The sequence below is a fragment of the Anser brachyrhynchus genome (assembly GCF_964034855.1).
Source record: "Anser brachyrhynchus genome assembly, chromosome: 11".
In the NCBI taxonomy this organism is placed as follows: Eukaryota; Metazoa; Chordata; class Aves; order Anseriformes; family Anatidae; genus Anser; species Anser brachyrhynchus.
In genome coordinates, this window is record NC_137706.1 from 2,171,010 (window position 1) to 2,196,950 (window position 25,941).

Genomic DNA, 25,941 nt, shown 5'->3' on the forward strand with positions numbered 1-25,941 from the left:
AGCCTCGCAACATCCTTATAGTCCTCCTGAGTGGCCTGCCCTCTTTTCCAAAGATTATAAGCCCTCTTTTTTCTCCCAAGCTAAAGCCACAACTCTCTGTTCAGCCAGGCCGGTCTTCTTCCACGCTGGCTTGTCTTTGGGCACGTGGGGACAGACCGCTCCTGAGCCATTAAGATTTCCTTCTTGAAGAGTGCCCAGCCTTCCTGGTCTCCTCTACCCTTCAGAACCACCTCCCAAGGGACTCTGCCAACCAGTGTCCTGAACAGCTCAAAGTCAGCCCTCCGGAAGTCCAAGACAGCGGTTTTACTGATCCCCTTCCTGACTTCGCCAAGAATAGAGAACTCTACCATTTCATGGTCACTCTGCCTAAGACAGCTCTCGACCACCACCTCTCCCACCAGTCCTTCTCTGTTTGTGAACAGAAGGTCAAGCGGGGCACCTCCCCTGGTAGGCTCACTAACCAGCTGCGTCAGGAAGCTATCTTCCACGCTCTCCAGAAACCGCCCAGACTGCTTTCTCTGGGCTGTGTTGTGCTTCTGGGATATGTCTGGGAAGTTGAAGTCCCCAACGAGAACAAGCGCTGACGACTTCGCAACTTCTGCCAGCTGCCTGTAGAACTCCTCATCCGTCTCCTCATCCTGGTTTGGCGGTCTATAACAGACCCCCACCAGGATGCTTGCCTTGTTGGCCTTCCTGCTGATCCTAACCCATAGGGACTCAACCTTATCATTCCCAACCTCAAGTTCCACAACATCAAAACACTCTCTAATATAGAGAGCCACACCACCACCCCTTCTGTGCTGCCTGTCCCTTCTGAAGAGCCTATAGCCAGATATTGCAGCACTCCAGTCATGAGAGGGGTCCCACCGCGTTTCCGTGATGGCAACCAAGTCATAGCCTGCCTGCTGCACGATGGCTTCCAGCTCCTCTTGTTTGTTACCCATGCTGCGTGCATTAGTGTAGATGCACTTCAGTTGGGCCATTGCCTTCTCCCTCGGCCTTGTCATTGTTCCCCCTGGCACACCTCTAACAAGCCTTATTTCAGCCCCATCCCCCTTCTCACCTAGTTTAAAGCCCTCTCAATGAGCCCTGCCAGCTCCTAGGCTAGGATCCGTTTTCCCCTTAGAGATAGGTGGGACCCGTCTGCGGCCATCAGGCCGGGTGCCAAGTAAAGCGCCCCATGGTCAAAAAAACCAAAATTTCTGTGTTGGCACCAGCCTCTGAGCCACGTGTTAATCAGGTGGGCTTTCCATGTCCTCTCTGTACCCCTCCCTGCCACTGTAGGGATGGATGAAAACACCACCTGTACTCCCGCTCCATCCACTAACCGTTCCAGTCCCCTAAAGTCCCGTTTGATAGCCTTCAGGCTTCTCTCTTCAATATTATCACTGCCAGCCTGGACTATCAAAAGCGGATAGTAGTCAGAGGGGCAAACCAGGTTGGGAAGCTTTCTGGTGACATCCCTGACCCTGGCTCCAGGGAGGCAGCAGACTTCCCTACGGGTAGGATGAGGCTGACAAATCAGACCCTCTGTTCCCTTGAGAAGGGAGTCACCTACAATGATTTCCCTTCTATCTTTCTTAGTGGAGGCAGTCTTGAGGCATGGAGTCGACTTCCTCACCCTAGTCCTCCTCCTGGGTAGACTTTCTACCTCCTCCTCACCCACCGGTCTCTCAAGCTCCAGGGCCTCAAATCTGTTATGTAAGGGCACCTGGGAAGGTGGGGCCGGTAGGGGGGGGCGTTGCCTGCGAGGTCGAGCAGGGACCTGTCTCCATTCCTCCTCAACTCCTAGGTCCCCTCCCTCTTCCCGACAGCGACAGAACAGGGGGTCCACCCCCATTTGGGGTGTCTCACCCCGGTACCTCTCCTTCAGGCCTTGCAGGGATTTGCTCCACCAGTCTATCTCCCACTCACACTCCCTGATGGCCCTCAACCTCTCCACCTCCTCCTTGAGCTCTGCCACCAGGCGGACCAGGTCATCCACCTGCTCGCACCTCACACACAGTATCTCTGCCTCCCTCAGATGACAGCAACAGGCTCAGACACTCCCTGCATCCAGAGACCTGAACTGCCGCAGTTCTGGGTGGTTACAGACTTTCTAGAGAGAGCTCTCTGCCTAGTGTAGACCATTGCGGCCTAGCTAGTGGTAGACAGCCATTAGATGAGTTGTTCTTATGGGCAGGGCGCCCATACGATGGGCCGCCCTTCTGATGCGCCACGCCCTGTTCGCCGCGCACCTGGTCACTTGCGCTCCCTAGGGGCTGCTTTTGAACGTCAGGGTAGAGGGGCGTTGCTGGCTCCGCCTACACCTCATCAGCCTCCCTCGCGGGGGCTGCTGGGTCCTGGCGGCTCCCTCGGCTGCCTCGAGTGGCCTCGATGCTGGAAAAAAAGCCATGCCTGCCTCAATCGCCCGCTCCGCTGCAGAACGCATCTGCCCCAGAGCCGATCGCCTCGGAGAAGCTGCAGGTAAAGGTGCTGGAGCTTGAACCAGTACTGTGATGTCCCCAGCTTGGCACTTAGCACCACTTTAAGGCCTGGAGTCCTAATCACCTGAGATGGGATACAAATAAACACTTTCTGTAGGATGACTTTTAGCATACAAGCCCTCAGGCTTCTGCATCATTAATTTCTCGTAGTGTTGATGATGATATTGAAATGAAGAGGACTATTCATAGTGCATACATATGTGCAAAATACGTGACTTACTGTCAGATGGTTAGAGATATTTCTAATGCCTTGCATAAAGATTCCCCAGTACTTCTTTACTTCTTTTCCAACATTTTTTGTTTCCTTTTAGGCTACAGAATCTTTAGCTTATCGTTTAGCATAACATGGGCTGAAGCAAAGAAAGCAAATTCACTAAAGTATGAGAATTTTACCATCTAGGCATCAACTTGGCAAGGTGAGGTTTTGTTGTTGTTAGTTTTTCTTCTGCTTTCATCTCCTTTCTGTTTTCATCAGCTAGATGAAAAACCTTGAAGTGTGGTTATAAAACAACTGTAAAAATAGCACTGAGAGGCTGCATTTGTTATTTTTCTAGGCTCTCTATCAACTGCCTTCACCACAGTAAAAAAGCACTCTAATTGCCATTCCTGTAAGTTCTCCTTGGCATCTGATAGGCAAGTGGTATTCTTCCTGGCTCATGAATCATTACTGGAAATACATAGTTCTAGAATAGAAAATGGGTTGATTCTGCAGGAGCCAAAATAGACTCCAAAATAGAAGAGCTTATGCTCTTCTCTGGATTGTCTCTGCGCTGTGAAGAGGAGTGTGTAATAGTATATGATGTAAATGATGCCAAATGAAAACAGAGATGTAGTGAGAAACAAAGGCAGCACTTTCCCCCAGTCATTTTCTATGATGATTAAATATATCTTCTTGCAATTAGCAGAGATGATACGCTGTCATGTGTCATACAAGCTCCCCAGGGCACTAGTAAGGAGCACTGAGTCAAATGCACAAAAGCAGACCACGGCACTGCAGGTGCGCTCAGTGCCTGCCCACTGCAGGCACGCCTGTGAGTGCCTTGTCCCTGTGTATGGTCTTTGTTGCCTGACTGAACATGGAGCTGATTTGTGCCTGAAAATTTAGACTCGGCTTTCCTGGCATGCTTTCTCACCTACAGTTTCAAGAACTAGAGTGGCTACTGAAGTCTTACTCTCGTTCAGTAAAGGCAGGTTTTGAATTCCTTTCTCTCCGCCATCACTCCGAGCTCCTACAGAGTCCTCCATCGGTTCTTGTTAGAGAGGCTCAGCAAAGCTGGAAGTGATTTAGCCCCAGGGAAACAACAACCCGTATGGAATTAGGAAATAATATAGGAAAGATTTCACATTAATAGAAGCATTTATCATAGAAACATAGTTGTATGTAAAATGTTTTTACATACAACTTTTTTTACATACAACTTTTTTTACATATAACCATGCTTGAAAAGTTTTTGTCTAAAATATCACTGGTGCAGGCTCCAAGAATAGGAGCTATGCGATAGGTGAGGATTTGGGGGTTATCAGTGTATTACTGAAAGTTCTTTTCTTTTCTCTGGATCTGTGGATCACTGGCAGATTAATTTTAAAAAGCAAGTCTGATATAACCTAGAGCTTCCGATGTTATCATTATTTAATGTAAATGATATGAAAAGCGTTAAGTATTAAGTATAGTGGTTGCTAACATGGGAAAATAAAGGAATTGCAGTATTTTCTGGTGCTTATGGTACAAGTAATTATCACTCTCCTGGTTTATGTTTTTTCCCAGCTTATTATTATAATAATTTTATATACTAGTAAGAGACTGAACAGTTAACCTGTATTCTTGGTTTTCAGTTGTAAATGCATGGATCCTCTTAGTGCCTTCAAAGAGAGCTTTTGGCCAATATTTTTAGCAGCCTCAACACCACGTATTGTGGCGCTTTGAGATTTCTTGAGGTAGAATGTTTTCAGCTGACCCCTGCATGTCTGCAGTTATGGCTACAAGATGAAAAGGCCTTTTTTTGAAGAAAACTGCCGTTGTTTAGCTCCCCCTCAGGAAGCAGACCCTACAGTCCTGAAAAGCGCTCCCGCTGCAATCCCCTAGCCCTTCGGGGACTCCCTCACACCTCAAGGCGGCCCGGCCGGGCTCCGGGGCGTCCACGCTGCCCAGGGGCGGCGGGAGTGGGGCGGAACGCGCATGCGCGGCCGGCCGCGGGCCTCCCCCGGCCCCTCCCTCTCTGCTGGGGCGGCTCCGGCCGGCTGCTGCCGCTTCAGCACCGCGCCGCTGGACAGCGCCCGGGGGCGGGGCGGGAGGCGGGGCCAGTCGGTGAGGGGCGGGGCCTGGCGGGGAGGGCACCGGAGCCCCCGGCAGCCGCCCCGGCCCCGAGCCGCGCTCGCCCTCCGCGGGCGCCGGGCAGGAGCAGCAGCAGCAGCACCAGCACCAGCATCAACAGCAGCAGCAGCAGCAGCAATAGCAGGAGCGGCAGCAGCAGCAATAGCAGGAGCGGCAGCAGCAGCAGCAGCAGCAGGATGTTCCTCAAGCTGGCCGTCGTGGTGCAGGTGCTGTCGCTGATGGCGAGCCGGGGGCACGGCTTCCCGAAGCCCGGGGGCAAAGGTAAGCCGCTCCGCTCAGCCGTCGTCCCCGAGCTGGGGGGAGTGTTTTGCAGGGGACGGGGAGAGGAAAGCCAAAACTTTCCTTCTGCTTGGCTACAGGCAGGTGGATCCTATAGACATGATATTCCTGGCGCAAGGCGGTGGGTGGCTGAAGTTGCGATCTGATACCGGATTCGGTATCTGGTACTCGGCTGCAAGTGGGGAGAGCGGTGCTGGCACTGGGAGAGGCTCCGAGTTTGGCGTTCTGTTCCAAGCTATGTTCCACCACTCTGCAGCAGCCTTCAGGCCTCTCTCGCTCTCTGTCTCCCCTGGTATTCTGGGTGTCACGGATTCTTAATCTCTGGGCTGTGCCAATCCGATTATTGCTATTTCAGTCAATCTCTTACGGGGTTTTCCACCCAATTCATCTATGAGTTTTCTCATCAGAAAGGGGTTACTGAGCATCTGTATTTCTGTTATGTCTTTTACAGAACCTCTCCTTCTGCCCCAAATAATCGTGCTTTGTTTAAATATCTGACATTTAAAATCTCCATTCTCCTAGGAAAACTGATTTTTTTTTTTACAAGAACTTGCAGTTAGCATCATATTTAAGACACCATGTTTTATGTGACAAAACTACAAATTAAGAAAAAATGTGTTGCCTCTTTGGAGTCACTTGCATCATGTAACTGAATATATGTGTGTGTATATTTTTAATTCTAGATAAAGCTATACACAACAGACAATTAAGTGTAGAAAGACCTTTGGAGGAACAGGTAGGTAAAATAAAAAAATATTTTAGATTTTTTTTTGTTTGTATTTTCATAATATTTTCAGCATTCAAATGCAAGATACATGAATGTCCTGATGGCTTAACAAATGACATAAAAAAGATTCATCAGTAAAGCAAATACTGATGTTCTTTAGGTACAAAATAAAGTTTCAATAATTTTAAATAAATTCTTTATAGGGTTTTACTGTCCAAGATCCCCAAAGCAGGTCATCAGCTCTGGCAGCTGACATGCATGGAACCCCTTTGTGTTGAGATACTAAGGGAGGGAGTACAGTGAGAGCTTGGGCTGAAGAAGGGAAACATCACTGGTATTTGTCCTTAAATGAAAAGTCTATTACAGTCTTGTAATGTCTGATTCTGATCAGAGAATGTGGTGGTAATGATGGAAAGTGCCAAGAGTTTAAACATGTTCCAATTATTAAGGCAAACTTCACACTAAGAACAAAGATCAGGGATTAAGGCTTTTGCTGGTAATAATAAAGTAAGAGATAATACGTTTTTGTGTATTTATTCTTTCTGCCTCTGTTTGTTGTTGACATTGTTTTAATTTATTTTATTTTCATATATCAGATTGCTGAAGCTGAGGCAGACAAGAATAGGAAAATAGTTCCCACAGGTAAAACATCTCTTTCCTGGTTTTATAGTGTGTTGGTTTTTGTTTTTTGTTTTTTTTTTTTCATAATGGCATTCAAAGAGGTAAAAAATTTTATGTCATGTGATATATTTTCCAGAAAATAAGCCAGAGTTCAGGAATTATTCCTTTGCTGATGACTTGAATCTGCTAAAGTCAGTAGCAGAAAGAGAGAGGAATGAAAAAGAAAGGGAATCAATTAGAAGCTCTTTGTATGAACAGCAATTGGCCATTGATGATGCGGACTCCACCAAGAACCGCAGGGTCGTGGATGACTATGACTCTACTAAAAGTGGACTGGATTATAAATTCCAAGGTATTCTATGATCACCTTTAAGTAACACTTAGGTTAGACTTCTCTTGCAAACTGATTGTAATAATGGATATTGCATTCATTACTAAACATGAGCTGTATTTGTTCCTGCAGTGCAATTTTGGTTATTTCCAGTTGTAGAAGCTTGTCATATTGCAATTAGGTTTTGAAACACAATACAAAAGAATTGCTACTGTTGATAATTACACTCATCTTCCATAGAAGGAAAATCCAACTGTAATTTGCATCATGTTTTTTAGAGCTTTAGATTTGGTGGAAGAAAATGGGACATATTTTTAAATGAAAATGTGATTTATTCTGGTTTGAAAGGGAGAAGTACTTTTATAGAGAGATAAATCATATACATTTATTTCAAATGTTATGTCTGTTAGATAATTCTCCTTATCACATAGCTAAAAGAAAAGAAGTTACTGAAAGACAAAGAATACTTGCCTTTACTATAGGAGTTGTTAATTGACTTGTAGTTTGAGTCCTCTGAGAGCTGAAAGAATTATTTAGCTCAGGATATTTTTAATTATATGAGAGTGTACTGATCACAGATCAAAGCTTACTCATCGTATTCACATTCTCAGTGGTCACAATGATATTATTTAACAAAAGTAATGATTACATAATTAAAACTTAATTTGATGAAGTCCAGACAAGAATATAATATGCTGTTTGGTATGACATGTTTTATTCTAAGTAGCCATACAATGAAGGCAAATACCAGGAAGAGGTACATAAGCAGATATGTGAAAAATATTCTCTCATTCTTACAAAGTTTTCTATGAGCAATAGAGTATGTTCCTGACATTTGTATCTGCTCTTACAAAAGAGCCTGTTATAAAGACATTTTTCATCTGTAGAAAATGGACACGAAGAACGTTTCATTGGGACTGATGCATGCAAAGTGTGTATCAAAGTATGTTCCTAATGTGTATTTAAAAGTACAGCTTTGTTCTGAAGAGAAAAAGATACAGGCAAACATTTTTTTGCAAGATGTCTAATCCAAATGAGTTAGAACAGTTAGCGCACAGTTAAACTGTAATCCTTTTAGATGATCCAGATGGCCTTCATCAATTAGATGGCACTCCTTTGACTGCTGAAGACATAGTTCAAAAAATTGCTACGAGAATCTACGAGGAAAATGATAGAGGAGTGTTTGACAAGATCGTTTCAAAACTTCTAAGTCTGGGGCTAGTAAGTATCTTGTTAATACTTCATTCAGCTGTGTTGTGGATTGGTTTAATGGTCTTTTAGACAGTTTGGATGAACACTGTGTCCAGTGAATAATGCTGACTTGAAAGAAAATTAATGAGATTCAGGCTCTAGGCAAGCTTCTTGACTCCTTTCTGCACATTAGTTTAGGTCTGCAACAACATTGCTGCTATTGTGATAGCTTTGCAACAAAACATGCCAAACTGTAGAGTGTTCCTGATGTGGAGAAAACATTTGTGGATTGTGCTCCTCCATATAAGCCCTAATTTTTTCCTTTTAATTTCTCTTCTGATTCTCAAGTAGGTCTTTACTGTTATCAATTAATTTTGGACATTTATGGAGAAAGGTCTGAGCTCATTCCTGGTCCACCTTCTAATTATAATAATCAGAGGACATATAATGATGCTGACTAGCTGAGGATACATTTCTCATTGTTGCTGAATTGTAACAAGATTGGGTTTTACTCTGTTCTCTGGATATCTCAATGGTTTTAGCTATTGCGATACGGAATCCTTATATTTTAGTATACTAGTCTTATCTTTTCTGCACTAGAATTTGCAATCAGCTATTGCATGCTGAATCCCACTGATTACAAAGGGAGGTGTGTGGGGACAGCTGCATAGTACACTTGTTATTCAAGTGACAGCTGTTACGAAGCAAAGAAAAAACATTTTGAAGATGCTGCAGAAAACTATTGGCGATTTTCCTCCCTATATTACTGTATTCTGTTGTAGTAGCTCATAGATATGTATGTTGTTGCAGAAAATGTGTGTGTATATATATATATACGTAGTTACACTGCACTTGCGGTTCCATCTTTCAAGCTGGACCCCATTGTGTTAAGCCCTACAGGGTTATATTTTCCTTTTGGCTACATTGGAGCGGGGGGCGGGTATGCACATATATTTGATGTGTGTTTGTATGTATTTTTTATGTGTCCATCTCTCTCCATGTATACACACACACAAAACAGTGAATGTATCACCCCCAATTTGTCTATGCTCAGCTTTGAAGCAAACAGGTTTGAAGCAAACTGTTTAAAAAGCTCAGGTTTCATATTGGCATTCATTCTAAGAAAACCACAATATTCTATAAGTACTCTGCACAAATATTTTAACAGATCACAGAGAGCCAGGCCTATACCCTAGAAGATGAAGTGGCAGAGGTTTTACAACAGCTAATTGCAAATGAAGCAAAGGATCGTGAGAAGGAGTCTGAAGATTTTGATTACCCTCCAAGCACAGCAGACAGTGATACAAAGGAAAAGCAACAGGAAAAAATGGTAATTTCTTAGCTAATAATTTTGACTCATTCAGTAAACAGTACAAGTAGACTGCTTCGCTTTAGGGAATAATTAGTTCAATCTGGAAAGTAAAGATGTTCTAAAAGTAATTCCATAAGACAGAAAAATGAATAGTGTATTATGTTAAATTTTAAGCTAGATTCCAAACTGAAATAACTTTGAAAAAACAGTCTAGTTTTCACTTGGTAGATAGGAAAATGTTGGTGTAAGATGATAATACTATTTATTGCTCAATTATCTCTATCACCAAACGCAATGTGCTCATTGATTTATCTATTTTTATGTCTTTTGTGGAGACATCAAGCAAAACTGATCAGGATAGTTTCGCTAATGGGGAAATTGATGATACACTGGATAACACATGGTCATCATCCAATATCTTGGAAAGAAGAAATGAGCTGCCTTCTGAAGATAATTTTGAAGACCTGCAATACTTTCCAAACTTCTATGCACTATTAAAAAGTCTAAATTCAGGTGAGCTTATCATGGATGTACAGGAACATTTAGGGAAAAAGTAGAAAATTTTTTTTGTTTTCTTTGTTTTCTCCAACTCTCTTCCCCTCCATTCTCCACAGCTCCCCTAATTGCTTTAAAAATGTTCTCTAAGATGCATAGCATAAACTCATTTTATTTGTGAATATAACAAAACGTTGGGAAGAATGTCACTCAGAACTGCAAACAGTGTGACCTCTGTTGCCCATCCAATCTTGGGCCACACGATTCAGGAATCCTGAATTCTTTGCATTGTTGATGGGCATGATGAAAAACTGGAAAATTGTTTTCTCCAGAGGCCTTTCCTGTAACGTCCTTTTCTTCTAAGCCAACAGAGATACGAGCAAGCCATAGTAGAATCCTCACAGTGATGCTACCAGTAAATGAGTCAGAGCCTCTCAGCCTTTTCACAAACCACAGGTTTGCTGTTTATTGCAGTGAAAGCTCTGCACGTCTCTTCCTATTCCAGTGCTAGACATTACTGCCTTCCAATTAGTGAAAGCAAGATCGTGGCACCTCGCCACAGCCCCTTTGTCAGCATGCTCTGCCACACACCCACTCCTACTCTCTGCAGCCAGCATGTCTTCGGCACAGTCAGCAATAATTTATGCTGTGGATTCCTTGTCCTGCAGGAGCCTTAATCTGTTCTCAAACTTTCCCCATAAGTACTTGAGTGGAGAACCAGAATGAAAAACCCGATGGCATGTTTTGCTGAAATCCAGTCTAGAAACCTCATATTCTTCTTGTTGTTCTTTTAATTTTCCCTTGGTAGTTTTGAATGCTATTCTTTCTCCATTTTCTATTCACAAAGCAGAACAGCATATGGGGTTTAACAGGTAATCAAGCAAACAGAATCAGGTCCCACAAGGCACATCTCTGCCTTGTCTCCTGCTTTATCCTGTTCACCTGCCAACTTTTATCACGGTGGAGGAGAGGAGATTCAATTGCATTCTACAGATGTGTGTTAAATTGCAGAGAGCAATTTTAAAACCTGTTCAGTAGCTCTCCAAAGGGGCTGGCCCTCTGCCAAGGCTGGGAGTATGTTTTTGACCATCCCTGTCTGCGAGTGCACCTGGCTCTGTTGGGTCCTGTGACAACCAGGGATGCAGGAAGAGCCTGTGTAACTCTGTGGTGGGAGAGTTTCATGCTGCTAATGCAGAAATAGCAGTAATAGTGCTCAGCAGATAAATGCAGTGGAAAAAGAAAGCTAAGAATCATTGCTCACAAAGATATTCAGCAATACATATGGACAAGAAACGTGGATTTTTATCATAAAAATCATTGTTTATGTCCTATTCTGGAGTCATGATCCTCCCAACCATGTAATATTATATTTTTTCCCAGTTCCTCAGTCATGGTCTTGTGCACTATAACAATCTCATTTGAGACACTTGCCAGTAAATCCAAAGGGTCTCTGAACCATCTTCATGTTAAAGAGCCAGATCAATCCACTGAGTAGTTCACTGACAAATAAAAGAAAAAAATTGTAGAAGACTGTGCCTATATCTGCTCGCTGCTTTTTGAACTTTGTCAAGTCACGTATCTCAGTGTGCTTAACTTTCCTACATGACAATTTTATTTCTATAACATAGAACTTCAAGACAAAAAGATGTAAAGAAGAAACAAACCCCAAAGTTTTAAAGTATATTCAGATGTACACTGCAGGAGCAGTTTAAAGGGGAACATAAATAGGATTTCTGTTTGGTAATCCAGCACAGCCTTCCTTTTAGTGTTTTTGTTTTGTTTTGTTTTGTTTTGTTTTTAATGCATGAAGTTTCTGCAAACAGTTTGCAGAACTGAGTTTTCTGAATTGGCTGAAGTCTTTGACTACCTTTGCTTTATCCCCTCACACAGAGACAGAGATGAAAGAGAAAGAGACCTTGATAACCATAATGAAAACCCTGATTGATTTAGTGAAGATGATGGTTAAATATGGAACAATCACACCAGAAGAAGGAGTTTCCTATCTGGGTGAGAGTACATACTTTTTGCAACAGTATTGTTTATTAATGCTATGTTCTTACTCTACCAACAGTAATAATTATATCATCATCTCCTTTGCTCTTATGAGTCTTGTTTCAGACTTCACTCAAAATGTTAAAGCTGTACTTCTAAATGATTGATCATTCATTATAGCAATGTTGAAATCCATACTGCTTTAATATTTCCATGTAATGAGGGAAAGGTTATTTATTATAATAAGTTGTAATTGAAATAAATTGTAATGAGGGAAAGGTTATTTTATTGTGGGGGTTGGTCTATTCTCCCACGTGCCTAGTGACAGGACGAGGGGGAATGGGCTAAAGTTGCGACAGGGGAGTTTTAGGTTGGATGTTAGGAAGTACTTCTTTACCGAAAGGGTTATTAAGCATTGGAACGGGCTGCCCAGGGAGGTGGTGGAGTCACCATCCCTGGAGGTCTTTAAAAGACGTTTAGATGTAGAGCTTAGCGATATGGTTTAGTGGAGTACTTAGTGTTAGGTCGGAGGTTGGACTCGATGATCTTGAGGTCTCTTCCAACCTAGAGAAATCTGTGAATCTGTGAATCTGTGAATCTATCAGATATGCATTTAGAGGTTTATTCCACCTTCACACTTGTGAAACGCAATTGATTTTAATTGGTGTTATGTCAGAGGAAGGTTAGCATTTCACTCAGTTATATTCAGGTGGATCAGGTGCCTGAATTTCCAAAAGGAATCCAACACTTCAGCACCTCTAATGTGTAATCTGTAAATAGCTAGAATAGACAGGACCTAGTGCTGTGGACCAAATTTTACCAAGTAAAACTCTCTCCATCTATGGAAAGCATTACATGTGGGCACAGGAGTAGCTTTTGAAGCTGTCTTTCCTGGATCCATTTTAGAATCTGTGTAAAATTTTAAAATTGTATGTTTTTTGTAATTTTTTTTAATGTAATTAGAATTTGCAAAATTGTTACAATTTCCTGAAGAGGGATTTTGGAACAGCTGGGCTTGGTTTGTCTTTGTTTTGTTTTCTCACCAACCTCTCTTTCTGTCTTTTGCAAAATTTTATAGTAAATGTTGATAGCCTTTCTAGTTAAACAAGCAGAGCTACAGAAGAAGGGTACATCTGCATAAGCTCTCTACAACTCTTATTTTTCTAAAGTATTTCTGTTCTAGGCTAGCCTGATAATTTTTTGTTTACATCAGGGCAATTTCTCAGCTTAATAAATCAGCCTGTCACAGAGTTAGGACTGGCAACGATCTTTCATGACTTCTGTAGATTTGTTTGATATGAATGGTTGAAGGTACGTGATTGATGCTACTGTAACTGTATGGATTGATTACCAATTACTTGGCTGCAAAAAATCCAGGGACTCATGATTCACATTCAGTGCATGATTGTACCTCCCCTCTAAAGAATTCAATATATCTCTGACCAATATTGTCCCTTCATTTTCATTGAGAAGTCCTTGAGTTTTGGAAGATTTGGACATTTGATGCGATACCTGCCTGCCTGTGTGTTTAAGGAAAGATTCACATAATTACATGGTTGATTACAAATGCTGTGATTTCAGTGTCATTCTACAAATTAAGATAACATGACTTGCGTAGATATTGTCCTCACTGACGGTGTTATGCCAAAACTTAATAGGTTAAATTCATCCCTGACGTAACGTTGCTCAGATAATGGAGTTACACTAGGGATGCATTTTTGCCTGCTAATATTCAGGGCATTTATTCACATTGGCTTTACTTTGAATAAATAAATACCGTTACTGTGGAAACAAATTGCTATGATGACACAGTACAGAAGGCAGGGATTAGGTTAAGAATTTGAGAGGTCTGATTTAGTCCAGACTTAAAGTAAGGCTACCGATGTAGCCAGACTCTGCCTTGCAAATTAGTGATTTATGGAGAGGTAGATTTTGTACTCCATCAAAGCAACTTACTGTAGTGGAAAAAGCTTTCTCATAGGTCTCACGTTGCTTCTGTGGTGTTCTTTTTTTAGACTTGCTGTTGAGAAACGACTGTAAAACTGACCTTCATTTATTGAGTTAATATTCTCAAATATTCAAGATCAGCAAACAAAGGAGAAACTTAGCTTCTTGCAGCATCCATAACCATGGCAGCAGTTTTATTGCCACCCTTATTTAACTAAAAGTTACAATATAATATACCCAGTACTACATGAATAGGTACAGTGTTGCTCAATGCAGTCTAGGCTATGGGAATGACGCACTGCTGTGTTCATTTGCAGCAGATGAAGGAATTAGAATAAATTTCTGTCAGAGAGAAGAAATAATTACAAAAAAAAGGCAGCTTTTAATTGTTCCTTCAGTCCAGAATTAGTGAGCAGATCCCATGCTACTTGGCAGAAATTACCTGCTGGGTCTGGGCAAATGGAAGTATACCCTTTTTCTGTTTTATTACAGTAGGAAACTACATAAATTACTTTTCATCACTCTGTGGGTGAAGCCATGCGTAAGCTATGTCCCTGAATTATATATTCAAAATAATAAATCATTTACTGAATCAATTCACAAGCTTTTGTGCCTCTCACACAGAGACAGTAAATTGGAATTCATATACCAGTAACAGCTGGCTTGGGATTTGGAAACCACAGCATTATGTCATCATCATTGTATCCTACTCCAGGGGAAAATATCTTGCTGCTGCAGTGAATGATGTTGTTAGGTTTAGCTTTAAGTTACAAAAGATCTAGCTGCAGTGTGGTGCAAGAAAAATACACAAGCATCCACATACAAATGCAAGGGAAAGGAAGTTCATGTTTTAATACACATATTCAGTATTATGTAGGACATATTTAAAAGCTTTTCATATGCTAAATAAAATCTGTAACACAAAACACAGAAAGCAAAAAAGCAATTTATCCAGTAAAAGTACTGCCTGTCTTTTTACAGTATGCATTCAGAAGGTACAGCTCTGGAAGCATTAAAGAGAGGCTGTAACAAACCGATACAAGATGTGCGTTCAGTCAAAAAGCATCATATTTGATAATTACCCTGCTGATGGAGGACTGCTGCTATCTTCTATCACTTTTAGCTATGGATGATGTATTTTGATGTACTGGGAGCAAATTCTTCAGTGGAATAAAAGCCCCATGATACATTTCTAGACTGTTCAGAGGCTTTCAGAAATCCTTCTAGAAAGCCTTTCTGCCCTCTAAAGACTGAAAGTTGCTTTAAAATCTCTTTTTGCAATGAAAAGAATGGACAAATGGTGGTACAGAAGTCATAAGGTAATCAGTCATAGGACATGGGACCACAGCTGCACAAGTGGCTTGTGAATTAGATCCAACTGCGCTATCAATTTATTCACCTATGGGCTGCTTCTCAGGATCCAGAAAATGCTACCCAAATAGCTGAGCTCTTCTTGCTTTTCCCAGCCTGCTAGATGAACAGGCTGTTATCACTGCACAGGTTGAGCATTGGGAGGGAATTAGGACAGTTATTGAAACAATGATTGCTGTTGGCAAGGGTGCAGTGACAGAGTGGACTGAAAGAGCTGGAATCTCTCCACATAATGACCGGCAGAAAGCAGCAAGAAGCTTTCAAAGAAGTTGTGACCGATTCAGCATAAATTATTTCATTATTCATGGCAGTCATACTGTTTCTGTTGCATAAATAGCTGATGCTGAATTTCCCATGCAGAACTGAAAAGGACTATATCCTTCATGGTGCTGAGTGCCTTGAGGGAACAGGAAATGCTGTTCGAGCCATAGTAAAACTCACTTTGATATCAGCAGAGCAGAATAAGGAATGCATTGCAAACATCCTTACGCTGTTTGAATATTACTTTGTGATTAATATTGCACTTGCCTTCATTTTCCTTTTCTGTCTGATGAGTAGTGTCATGGTGAAGCTTCACTCTTACAGCTTCTCTGTCAGAACCATCAATCATAGGGCAGGTTAAGTGTTAAGGAAACGCTTCATCTAAACTGCATAGCAAAGAGGATTTTTTTGTGTGCTGAGTGAGTTTTCCTGAACGTCAGTCTGTTTTCTAGCCAATTTTAAAATGAAAGCATATCAGTCCACTACCATCCTAGTAAAAGCTCTGTTTATAGTAAATGCATAAAGAAAACTAATTTTGTAATACACTGATGTTAATAATATTGTTGTCAGCTTAGAAGCAGAAACAAATGGTTTCTGCCAGTTTCTTCAAATACATTTGTAAATCATCTCCCACTAGTAAGACCAAAATAACAAGTGATTTTTAGAACTATTCGAGGAAATATTTGTAATTAGACACTAGTGGACCAAAACAAAAACAGAGCTTTCAGAAATGACAAACAAATTCTTAAGAGGCACCAATGGGTATGTCTGAATTCTCTTACACAGCACAGTGATTATATTCTGCTACATTACTCTGCTTACAAGAGTAGGTTTGTAGCAAAGTTATCCATTGCCACCCCAAGCAAATGAAAGTTGTATTATCCAATGAACTGTTACCCTAGAAACGCAAATCAGTTATGTGAACATTGTATTCTTGTGTGTTCTCATTTATTGACTAGTGCACGTAGCACCAAATTTTGCCATCAGTACTTCTTTATCTCACGTGTATGTGTAAGTTTCACCTTGATACTGTATATAATGCATATTTTATTACATCTTATGATTGAGGTTGGCTGGGGTTTTTTCAGTTTCTAAATCAGAGCTTCTATGTCTTCCACAACTGAATGATATTGTTAAAGAGAAAGGCAAAGAAGTGGGAAGAAAATTAAGTTTAAGCATTCTGGAGATTTGTTCTCTCTGAGGGGGATCCCACTTTTCACCTCCTTGTAGGAGAGCATTTAGCTTAGTGTAGCCAGTGTACAACACATGGCCCTCAGCAGAGTGGTTTGGGAGCAAAGCCCCCTTAAATTAGGAGGGAAAATAGAGAGATTGCTCCAGCTCATCAGTATGCAGTGTTTGAGTCACAGCCGCCTCCTTCCCTAGACCAAACCAAAGCCACCTCTCATCCGCCTCCCTTTGGCTCTGACTCACTGTCAGAATCCACTCTCTCCCCCGCGGCTGAGTAGGAGATTGTGTTGGTTAGAAATGGACACGAACAGATGTCTCTATTTACCTCTTCTACCCCCTTGTCATTTGTTTCCATGGGCAATTCAAAAGGAGACTACAAACTGCAGGATGCACTAGCGCTAGGGAGATGGTCCCTTGGTGAGCTATCGCCTAGGTATACACACAGTCATTACTTTGGTCCTTTTTTAAATGTTACTGTTGCGGCATTGTTTTACTTTCGTATTCTCTTTGAGCCAGACTGAGGCTGCATGACAAAATTCTAGGGGAAGCAGAAGAAGCGCTAAGTCCCCTGTGCTGCTTTTACCATGCCCCTCTCTGCTAAGGAATATGGACTAGCTGTTCAGTCTCACATTCATACTTGGTACCCTTCACAGCTCCACCTCTGATGAAGGCAGAGAGCTGCAATTTCTCCAGTGTAGGCCAGTGCATACTAGACACAATCTGGCCTTTTCCTAGGAGACAGGAGGATTCATTCGAATACTGTGACTAATCCCTAAAGTTCTCGTCAGCACAGATGCTCCAGGCCAAAGGTCTGATCCTGATATTTGTTTAGATACGCAAGAACAGGCACTGAGTCAAGAGTATGAGGCAAAGAGCAGATCACAGCACCGACTGGCATCATCTCTCCCCTACTCACTGTCTCCAAAAGCAAATGCTGCCTGATACAGACTGTGTGATTTCAAAAGGGGTCAGGGAAGGTGTGGCTAATCCAGTGCCAGAGGCTGCAAGTGGTATATAGACAGCAGCATGAGGAATTTTTGTTCTTTCCTTCATTTTGAGCTGAAAGGTGAAGTGCACTGACTATTTCGTACAGGAAACCATTCAGGCATACTTTCTTTTTCTTTTTTTTAAATGTCCTTTTTCTCAAAGACCTCTTTGTTTATACCATTGGTTTTCTTCATCAGCATTAAAATCTTTAATCAATTTTAATCAAATTCTTTAATCAAATCTATCTGAATTTCCCTTTGGTGATTTTCCTTCTCCAGTATTACTTTATCATATGACTGATGCACACAGCTACCAGTGGGAGTTATTTAATTTTAGGCAGCTCTATTTTTTCTGAGATTTGCTTTGTATCTGATGAACTAAGGTGACACAGATGGCAGTACACTGCTTTAAGAAACTACACTGTTCTTAGGAAAATCAAGGACTCTCATACATCTGAACAGTAGAAATTAGGAGCATCTCAGATTAGGGCAGTGGGCCAAATACTGAGGAGCAGCAGTGATGATGTGAAGGGTATGTGAACAGTTAAATACAAGATGAATTTGCATGGCGGTGAGATGAAAGAGTGTGGAAAGAGTGTGCCAAGGTCTAGCAAGTCTAGCAAGTGTGCTGACCACAGACCCTGTTTCAGCTTTAAAGCTTTTCTTTCAGTAGCTTCATCCCATGCCTCATCCATTTCTGTCACATGGTACTCTGTGTTTGCACAAACACATGAATGTTTTTCTGCCCTCACCATTTTGATCATCTTCTATTTTCCCCCATTCGTACTCTCACTACGTAGTTAAAAAAATGGGTAGCGATGATATCAAAAGTCTACTAACCTCAGAGTAATTGAAAAGCAGAACCACCACTCACTACGGCGAGTCATTATGGGCATCACTTAAGGGTGACAGCTTATGTGAGAACATAGTATTTCCAGTATCCATAGGATCTAATTTTTTTCAGCTACCTTTCTGAGGGAGATTCAGTAGTTTTAGTATTATTGTTTGTTTCTCCCACCACATTACATGGCTATCAAATCATGTGTAGAGGTCTGTAAACTAAAAAGAATATATTACAGTTAATTCCTTTGCTTAATTGCTATCTAACCTTTAAATTTGCAGCTAGTTCTTGCAAATATTTTGCCTCTTCTTCCATTTCCCTTCACTGCCTCCTCTATGCTTTCCAGCTGGGTAGTTTGTGAGAAATCTGTTTCCTGGTGGTGTCTCTGTTGACAAATAAGGATATTGCCCAAATCCTGAAAATCTAGGTTTTGCATCCTACCAAATGGTTTGTGCTTCTAAAGAAAAGAGGGCAACATTTTCCTTTTTTTTTCTCACTGTATTTAATATCTACATTTATAAAAATACTTTCCTAATTTAGTACCTCTCTGATGACAGCTGAGCACTTAGATCATAAGCTATGATTTGAGATGATGATGTGGGTGTCAGGTGAAGAGGGTGTCACTGAACTTTCAAAACTAAACTCCATCCCACTCCTGCAGTAGAGGCGTCTGCATGCTGCTTTAATCCCAAACCTTTTTATGCTTATAAAGTACATTTTATCAAAATACTAAAAAATGTGTGTGTAGGCTTTGTGGCAACCTCAGAATGGGAAAGGTGTTAGGAAAAGATGGTACCACACAGCTCTAGGAGACCCGGAGTAATACAAAGGAAATGCCTCTAGAATATTGAAAGGATAAATCCGAGAAACAGACTGTGAGGCAGGGAATTAAATAAAGACAATTAAGGAGATTTGGCCAGAGCTTTGCTCACCTCAAAACATACGTATCTAATTTTGTTTTACTTTTTCAATTGCCTTTCATCTGATTGCCAAGTGATACTGCTGCTGTTTTATTTCAAATCACTCTGACCATCTTCCTGTAACCCATTTACAAGTGATGCCACTACCTGGGGTTTGTCACCTGACACATCGTTTCTCATGGCAGCATTAGGCTTCAGACACACCATCATGACAAATCAGTCAAAAGAGGGGATTCAAAATGAAAATGCCATATCTTGACAGGTAAGGCAGTAAGTTGGAAAGGAACAGGAGAGTTGCAGGGCAAATTTGTAAGGTTCAATGTATGAACATTTTTACCCTTGCCGTGTTTCTTAGCAATTCTTTAAGGAGCCATCATGGTATTTTATTTACGTGCTTTTTCTAGCATTTTACATGACTTATGGGTATAGTTTAAAAGGATTATTTAAGCTGACAAAGATCATAATTAATAAAGGAATATCCAGGACAAGTGAGTTCAGACTACATTGTAGAAAGCACCCATTTATGATTTGGTTGGGTTTCCTTTCAAAAGAATTGTGGATTTTGTTCCCATTTGCTGTAAATTCATTTGGGGGGGGGGGTCATCTGAGAGTCTACTTCTCTGATGCTTAGAAACCTCATTCTAATTAAATTTAGTCAGGGCCATTTGGTGCCATTTGCTTTTGTGTCAACATTATCATCCACACTCAACACCTCATTTCCCACTTCGATGTTTACCCCTTTCCGTGTTTATGGAGGGCAATTTTATCTTCTATCAGCCTTCATTTTGTCAGGCTAACAAGGCAAGCTTTGCTCTTTTCTGATAAATACACTCCTCATTTCTCTTATCATTCTGACAGATTTCCTTCAGTTTAATAATTTTTTTCTTAATTAGGGGTCATCACATTCAAAATGTGACATCAGTATTTGGTACACTAGCATTAAGATTTCCATGATTCTACCAGAAATACCTCACTGACACCTGCTAGGATTATATATTCTCTATAGCTACCTCTCACTCATACCTCACTGTCATCTTTGATAACTGAAATGCTGTATCTGGAGCTTTTTCCTCATTTGATTCTCCTAGATTGTAAGTTACAGCAGAGCCGTTTTCTTAGATTCACTATTATTATGTGACCTGAATGTCCTTTGAAACATCCATCGCTGGTCACAGCTGAAGAAAATATACTGATCAGATGAACCACGGGCCTCACCCAGAACAGCAGCTTCTCATATTTCTGACTAGTAATGAGAAAGATTAAGATAGGAGGTAACTAAAGGTCGAAGTCTGCTTTTCTCTACATTGGCGAAAATCAACAGGATATTGACAGTTCTTGTTCCCTCATGTAAGCTAAAAAGACAATTTGCCCAAAGAATTAGGCAGGTGTGCTAGTCCTGACAGAACAGTCACAAATGAACACTGATATGTCCTGGGTTTTGTCACAGATGAAAAAAGGCCTTGCAAATTCTCTAGGATCACCTACTGCAGGAGACAGAAGAACCCTGGGAGATTTACTAGCAGTCATCAGCAAAAAGCTATTCATCTGAAGCTGCTGTACTGCGTGAACTCATTAAGTAAACTCATTTTTTAGCTGTGCTTAAGACTGATTTTGGCTACCGTGATGGTCCTTTTTCCTCCCTTAATAAACAGCCTTTCTAGCAGGCCTTTCTGCAGAAGTTTAATGACGTGAAATCTCAGCATCAGTCAATTTGACAAGGATAGAATGTGAAACTGCCTCCTGGGCACAATACAATTATGCAGATAAAAAAGTCTTTGCAGGACAATTTCCAAGAGTCCAGAAAACACCATGAATCTATCTATGGAGAAGGGTCCTTGTCAGGGTTCCATTACCAATTCCATTAAATACTCAAATGGTAATACTCAGAAACTAGTACATTAGTTTCTGCCTCTATAATAAGAACAAAGTCATTTAATTTGTAATATTTTTTTCACATAATATCTTTTTCCATGGATTTAAAGGGTGTAACCACAGTACATTCTCACAGAGTAAAGATAAGCATTCTGCTTTTGTGTGCTTCAGATTTTCGGATACCCAACTTGAAAAACTTCAGTTTCATAAGTGCTGGGAATTTGCATTTTCAGATGCAGTCAACAGGATCTATCGTTGTGCAGTGCCTATAGAAATTGGGCCTAGGGCCTCTGAATGCCTACCCAAAATAGGAGCCCTCTTGAAAAATGAATGCTTCAGTGAGTCATTTGAGATCAAAGAGGAAGTTAGAAAGTGAGGCAAGGCAGAAACCAGATCTTCTGACTCCTGGTGTCTGGTTCTAATGATTAGATTATACTGCTCCTCAGAAAGCCAGCCGCCAGAGGAGTGACCTATTTTACCAACATAGGTCACTTCCATTAGCTCGGTAGTTATTATTCTGTTGTTTTAATTAGTGCCATTTCAAATAAGTGGCCAGCTCCGTGGAAAGGTTATTGCCTTTCTGAACTTTTACTCTGTAAAAAATATGTTGCTAGGGAAACGATACCAGAAAAGTAATCAATTCTTGTTAGACCTCCAAATCCTACATTCAGCTGCTTAGCTGCTGGCCGGGCACATCTCAGTTCAGGAGATGACTCACTCCATTAGTGTAACTCAGAGCAAACATTGCTCAGCCATGGCCTAGCCACATTTGACAAGTACAAACATGTTTTGAAACAATACCAGCTGTTAAAGGCATTAATTCTGAAGGGGGTAGAAAAAAAGGTATAAATCCTCTTCAAGAAGAGTAGGGATTCTCTTGTAAAATTCTCTTTATTATATACATAGGTGCACCAGATGATCCCATAAACATGAAAAGCTTACACTGCTAACACTTCTCTGTCACACTGAAAATACAGCTGCTTATGAAATCTTGAGATTCACATTGATGTACCATCCAGCCATCAGGATAGCTTCAGTACTTCTCCTGTAAAATGTAGTCCTTATTAAAAGGCCTTTCATATAAACTTGTCCATATCTTTACTGTTGAAATAAGACTTTGAAAATAGAGTATAGTTGTTATTATACTCAGTTTGAATTTGGTAACAAAGCTTGGACCATTAGTGGCCAATATTGCTATACTATTGTACTTCATATGCAGATGTAGCTGTTCAATTCATGTGGCTGGAGAAAAACACATACTGCCATGTTACTGCGCTTGACAAAGTAGTAATCTATATTAGTACTCATATACTGAACTAAACCAACATTGTTAGCCAAATCAAAAGACTCAGAAACTGTAGAATTTCTGATTTGTAGAAGTAACCAAATAACAGAGGAGCACAAATCCTATTGCCTTCAGTAGTACCTGCTGGGTGTGGGTATATCAACTCTTAAACTCTTTTGGGACAGAGCATGAAAGGCACTTAAGAATCAATGCGCTTACATATGTGTGGCATTTTAAGCATTTGAATACCCCTATGTATTTTAACATACTATTTTACACTTAAAATTAAGCCTGATTTAATAGAGTTTGCTGGGATAAAGCCTAACATCAGTGACATTTTTGCATTTGCATGAATTAGTGAGGGAGAATAATGTATTCACTTGAATTTACAAAGGGTTTTTAAGTGAATATATTTACATGGTTAACACCAGATTAATACTCTGTTTTCATTAAGATGTTTTTAATGAAGCACGGAGTTCTTAGCTGTGTAACCTTATCCAAAAAACTGTGCCTCTTGCAACAGAGAAATCCTTATATTCCTGCCAGAGTGCTAGTATGGTACTGATTCAGGATAAATAATAGAATCTTAAGCTCGGCTGAAAGGAATGTTTACAGTCTTTTCAATAAGCTCTGGATCAAGTGATAAGTGAGGCATCAGTACCACCACTATAATACTAGCTCATTTCTTCTCTTCATCAGTGTGTCTGATCCAGTTCGTAACCCAGCCCAGACCTGCTTAGGGCATAGGACAAGGTCAAGAATCAAATTAAAATGATATGTACCAAATGAAAAGAGTTCTACCCTGACCCTCCCACACCGCCCCCCCCCCCCACAAAAAAAAAAAAGAAAAAAAAAAAAGAAAAAAAAGTATGTGATGGAGAATTGACAGATTGCAGTCAGGCAGGTTACTGATAAAAACTGCTTACACTTCAGTTTTATGTAAATAAGAAAATATAGATGATCCAGGCAGACAGGATTATGTTGTTTCTCATCAGATGGCAGGCAGAATTGCTTATGGTGATCTGCCATGAAGAGAAGTGTGCTTGCTGAAAAACTAATCTTTAGGTTTCAGTGCTGAGCATCTTTCTGATTGAAAAATTTGCTTTCTAGCTGATAGATAAAATGTTGGCCTAACATGTAAGACATTATCTAAAATATTTACTACCCTTACATTATCTATTTGAAGGCATTGGCGTCCATCAGTGCTGGTCAATCTTTAAGCACTGCTTCCTAAAAGCACAAGATCAGGCGATTCCAAAATATCGGAAGTCAGGCAGGTGGGGCAGAAGGCCGGCCTGGCTGACCAGGGATCTTCTACTGGAGCTTAGGCGAAAAAAGAAAGTGTAGGGCTGCTGGAAGGAGGGTCAGGCGACGAGGAAGGAATACAGGGATGCTGTTTGTAGGGAGAAAATTCATGTGGCCAAAGCCCAACTAGAGTTGAAGCTGGCCATGTCTGTGAGAGACAATAAAAAAAATTTTTTTTTAGATATGTGAACAGAAAAAGGAGAACCAAAGAAAACATAGGTCCGCTACTTGATGGGGAAGGTCTCCTCACAGACAATGACATAGGCAAAGCAGAGACGTTTAATGCCTTCTTCGCCTCTGTCTTCAACACTGATGATGGGCTTCAGGACCCAGGGTGCCCAGAGCTGGAGGACCATGACGGTGGGAATGACAAGCTCCCAACCGACCCTGAACATGTGCGGGATTTGCTGCTCCACCTGGATCCATACAAGTCCATGGGTCCGGATGGGATTCATCCCAGGGTGCTTAAAGAGCTGGCTGACATCATCGCAGGACCTCTCTCAATTATTTTTCAACGATCTTGGGAATCTGGAGAGGTCCCAGTAGACTGGAAGCTGGCAAATGTTGTGCCAATTTTCAAGAAGGGTAAGAAAGAAGACCCTAGCAATTACAGGCCTGTCAGTGTCACGTCAGTGCCTGGTAAAACTATGGAGAAGATGATCCTTGAAGTTATTGAGGCACACCTGGGGGACAATGCAGTCATTGGTCCCAGCCAACATGGGTTCATGAGGGGTAGGTCCTGCCTAACAAATTTAATTTCCTTTTATGATAAGATCACCCATCTAGTTGACCAAGGGAAACCAGCTGATGTGATCTTTTTGGACTTCAGCAAAGCTTTTGACACGGTTTCCCATAGGATCCTACTGGACAAAATGTCCAGCATACAGCTAAACAAAACCATCATACGATGGGTGAGCAATTGGCTGATGGGCAGGGCTCAAAGGGTTGTGGTTAATGGGGCCACATCTGGCTGGCGGATGGTCACTAGTGGGGTCCCTCAAGGCTCCATTTTAGGGCCAGTCCTCTTCAATGTCTTTATAAATGATTTGGATGTAGGACTAGAAGGTGTTTTGAGCAAATTTGCCGACGACACCAAACTTGGAGGAGTTGTGGACTCGGATGAGGGTGGAAAGGCCTTGCAGAGAGATCTGGACAGATTGGAGAGCTGGGCGATCACCAACCACATGAAGTTTAACAAAGGCAAGTGCCGGGTCCTGCACCTGGGACAGGGCAACCCTGGCTATACGTACAGACTGGGCGATGAGACGCTGGGGAGCAGCCCCGCAGAGAGGGATCTGGGGGTTGTAGTTGACAGCAAGTTGAACATGAGCCAGCAGTGTGCCCTGGCAGCCAGGAGGGCCAACCGTATCCTGGGATGCATCAAGCACGGCATCGCTAGTCGGTCAAGGGAAGTGATTGTCCCACTCTACTCTGTGCTGGTGCGGCCTCACCTCGAGTACTGTGTGCAGCTCTGGGCACCACAGTACAAAAAGGACATTAAACTGTTGGAGAGTGTCCAGAAGAGGGCTACGAAGATGGTGAAGGGCCTAGAGGGGAAGACATATGAGGAGCGGCTGAGGTCACTAGGCCTGTTCAGCCTGGAGAAGAGGAGGCTGAGGGGGAACCTCATCGCAGTCTGCAACTTCCCTGCAAGGGGGAGTGGAGGGGCAGGGGACCTATTTTCCATAATCACCAGTAATAGGACCCGCGGTAACGGTGTTAAGCTGAGGCAGGGGAAGTTTAGGCTGGACATCAGGAAGAGGTTCTTCACCGAGAGGGTGGTCGCACACTGGAACAGGCTCCCCAGTGAAGTAGTCACTGTACCAAGCCTGCCTGAATTTAAGAAGCGATTGGACTGTGCACTTAGTCATATGGTCTAAGATTTTGGGTAGACCTGTGCGGTTCCAAGAGTTGGACTTGATGATCCTTATGGGTCCCTTTCGACTCAGGATATTCTATGATTCTATGATTCTATTCTGCCACAGTTATCACATTTGATACTGAGTATTTCAGCTGTTTATATAAAGGGAACATTGAGAATTCAAAACCAAGTCTTGCAAAAATATACAACCAACTAGTTGACATCTATCAAATTTTGGATCCATGTTTAACCGAACCTTGAAATAAAAAACAATAAAACAGAAGAAAATTCTGCACCATATCTATAACATGACTAAGAAAATTGTACGATGTATTTGT

The 25,941-nt window shown here is 41.6% G+C and overlaps 1 protein-coding gene across 2 annotated transcripts in view; it reads left to right on the plus strand.

Moving 5' to 3' along the window:
• The first annotated feature begins 4,775 nt into the window (after positions 1-4,775).
• Positions 4,776-25,941, plus strand: part of SCG3 (secretogranin III) — a 29,623-nt gene continuing 8,457 nt past the window's right edge. Inside the window, exons 1-8 of one of the 2 annotated variants that reach the window (XM_080607502.1) lie at positions 4,776-5,079; positions 5,781-5,833; positions 6,421-6,466; positions 6,582-6,797; positions 7,855-7,997; positions 9,136-9,297; positions 9,615-9,792; positions 11,665-11,781. In XM_080607502.1, the coding sequence (XP_080463628.1) occupies positions 4,995-5,079; positions 5,781-5,833; positions 6,421-6,466; positions 6,582-6,797; positions 7,855-7,997; positions 9,136-9,297; positions 9,615-9,792; positions 11,665-11,781 (1,000 nt within the window). In that variant the 5' untranslated portion in view covers positions 4,776-4,994. The remainder of the gene's footprint in view (positions 5,080-5,780; positions 5,834-6,420; positions 6,467-6,581; positions 6,798-7,854; positions 7,998-9,135; positions 9,298-9,614; positions 9,793-11,664; positions 11,782-25,941) is intronic. The other variant, XM_080607503.1, reaches the window with a different exon arrangement.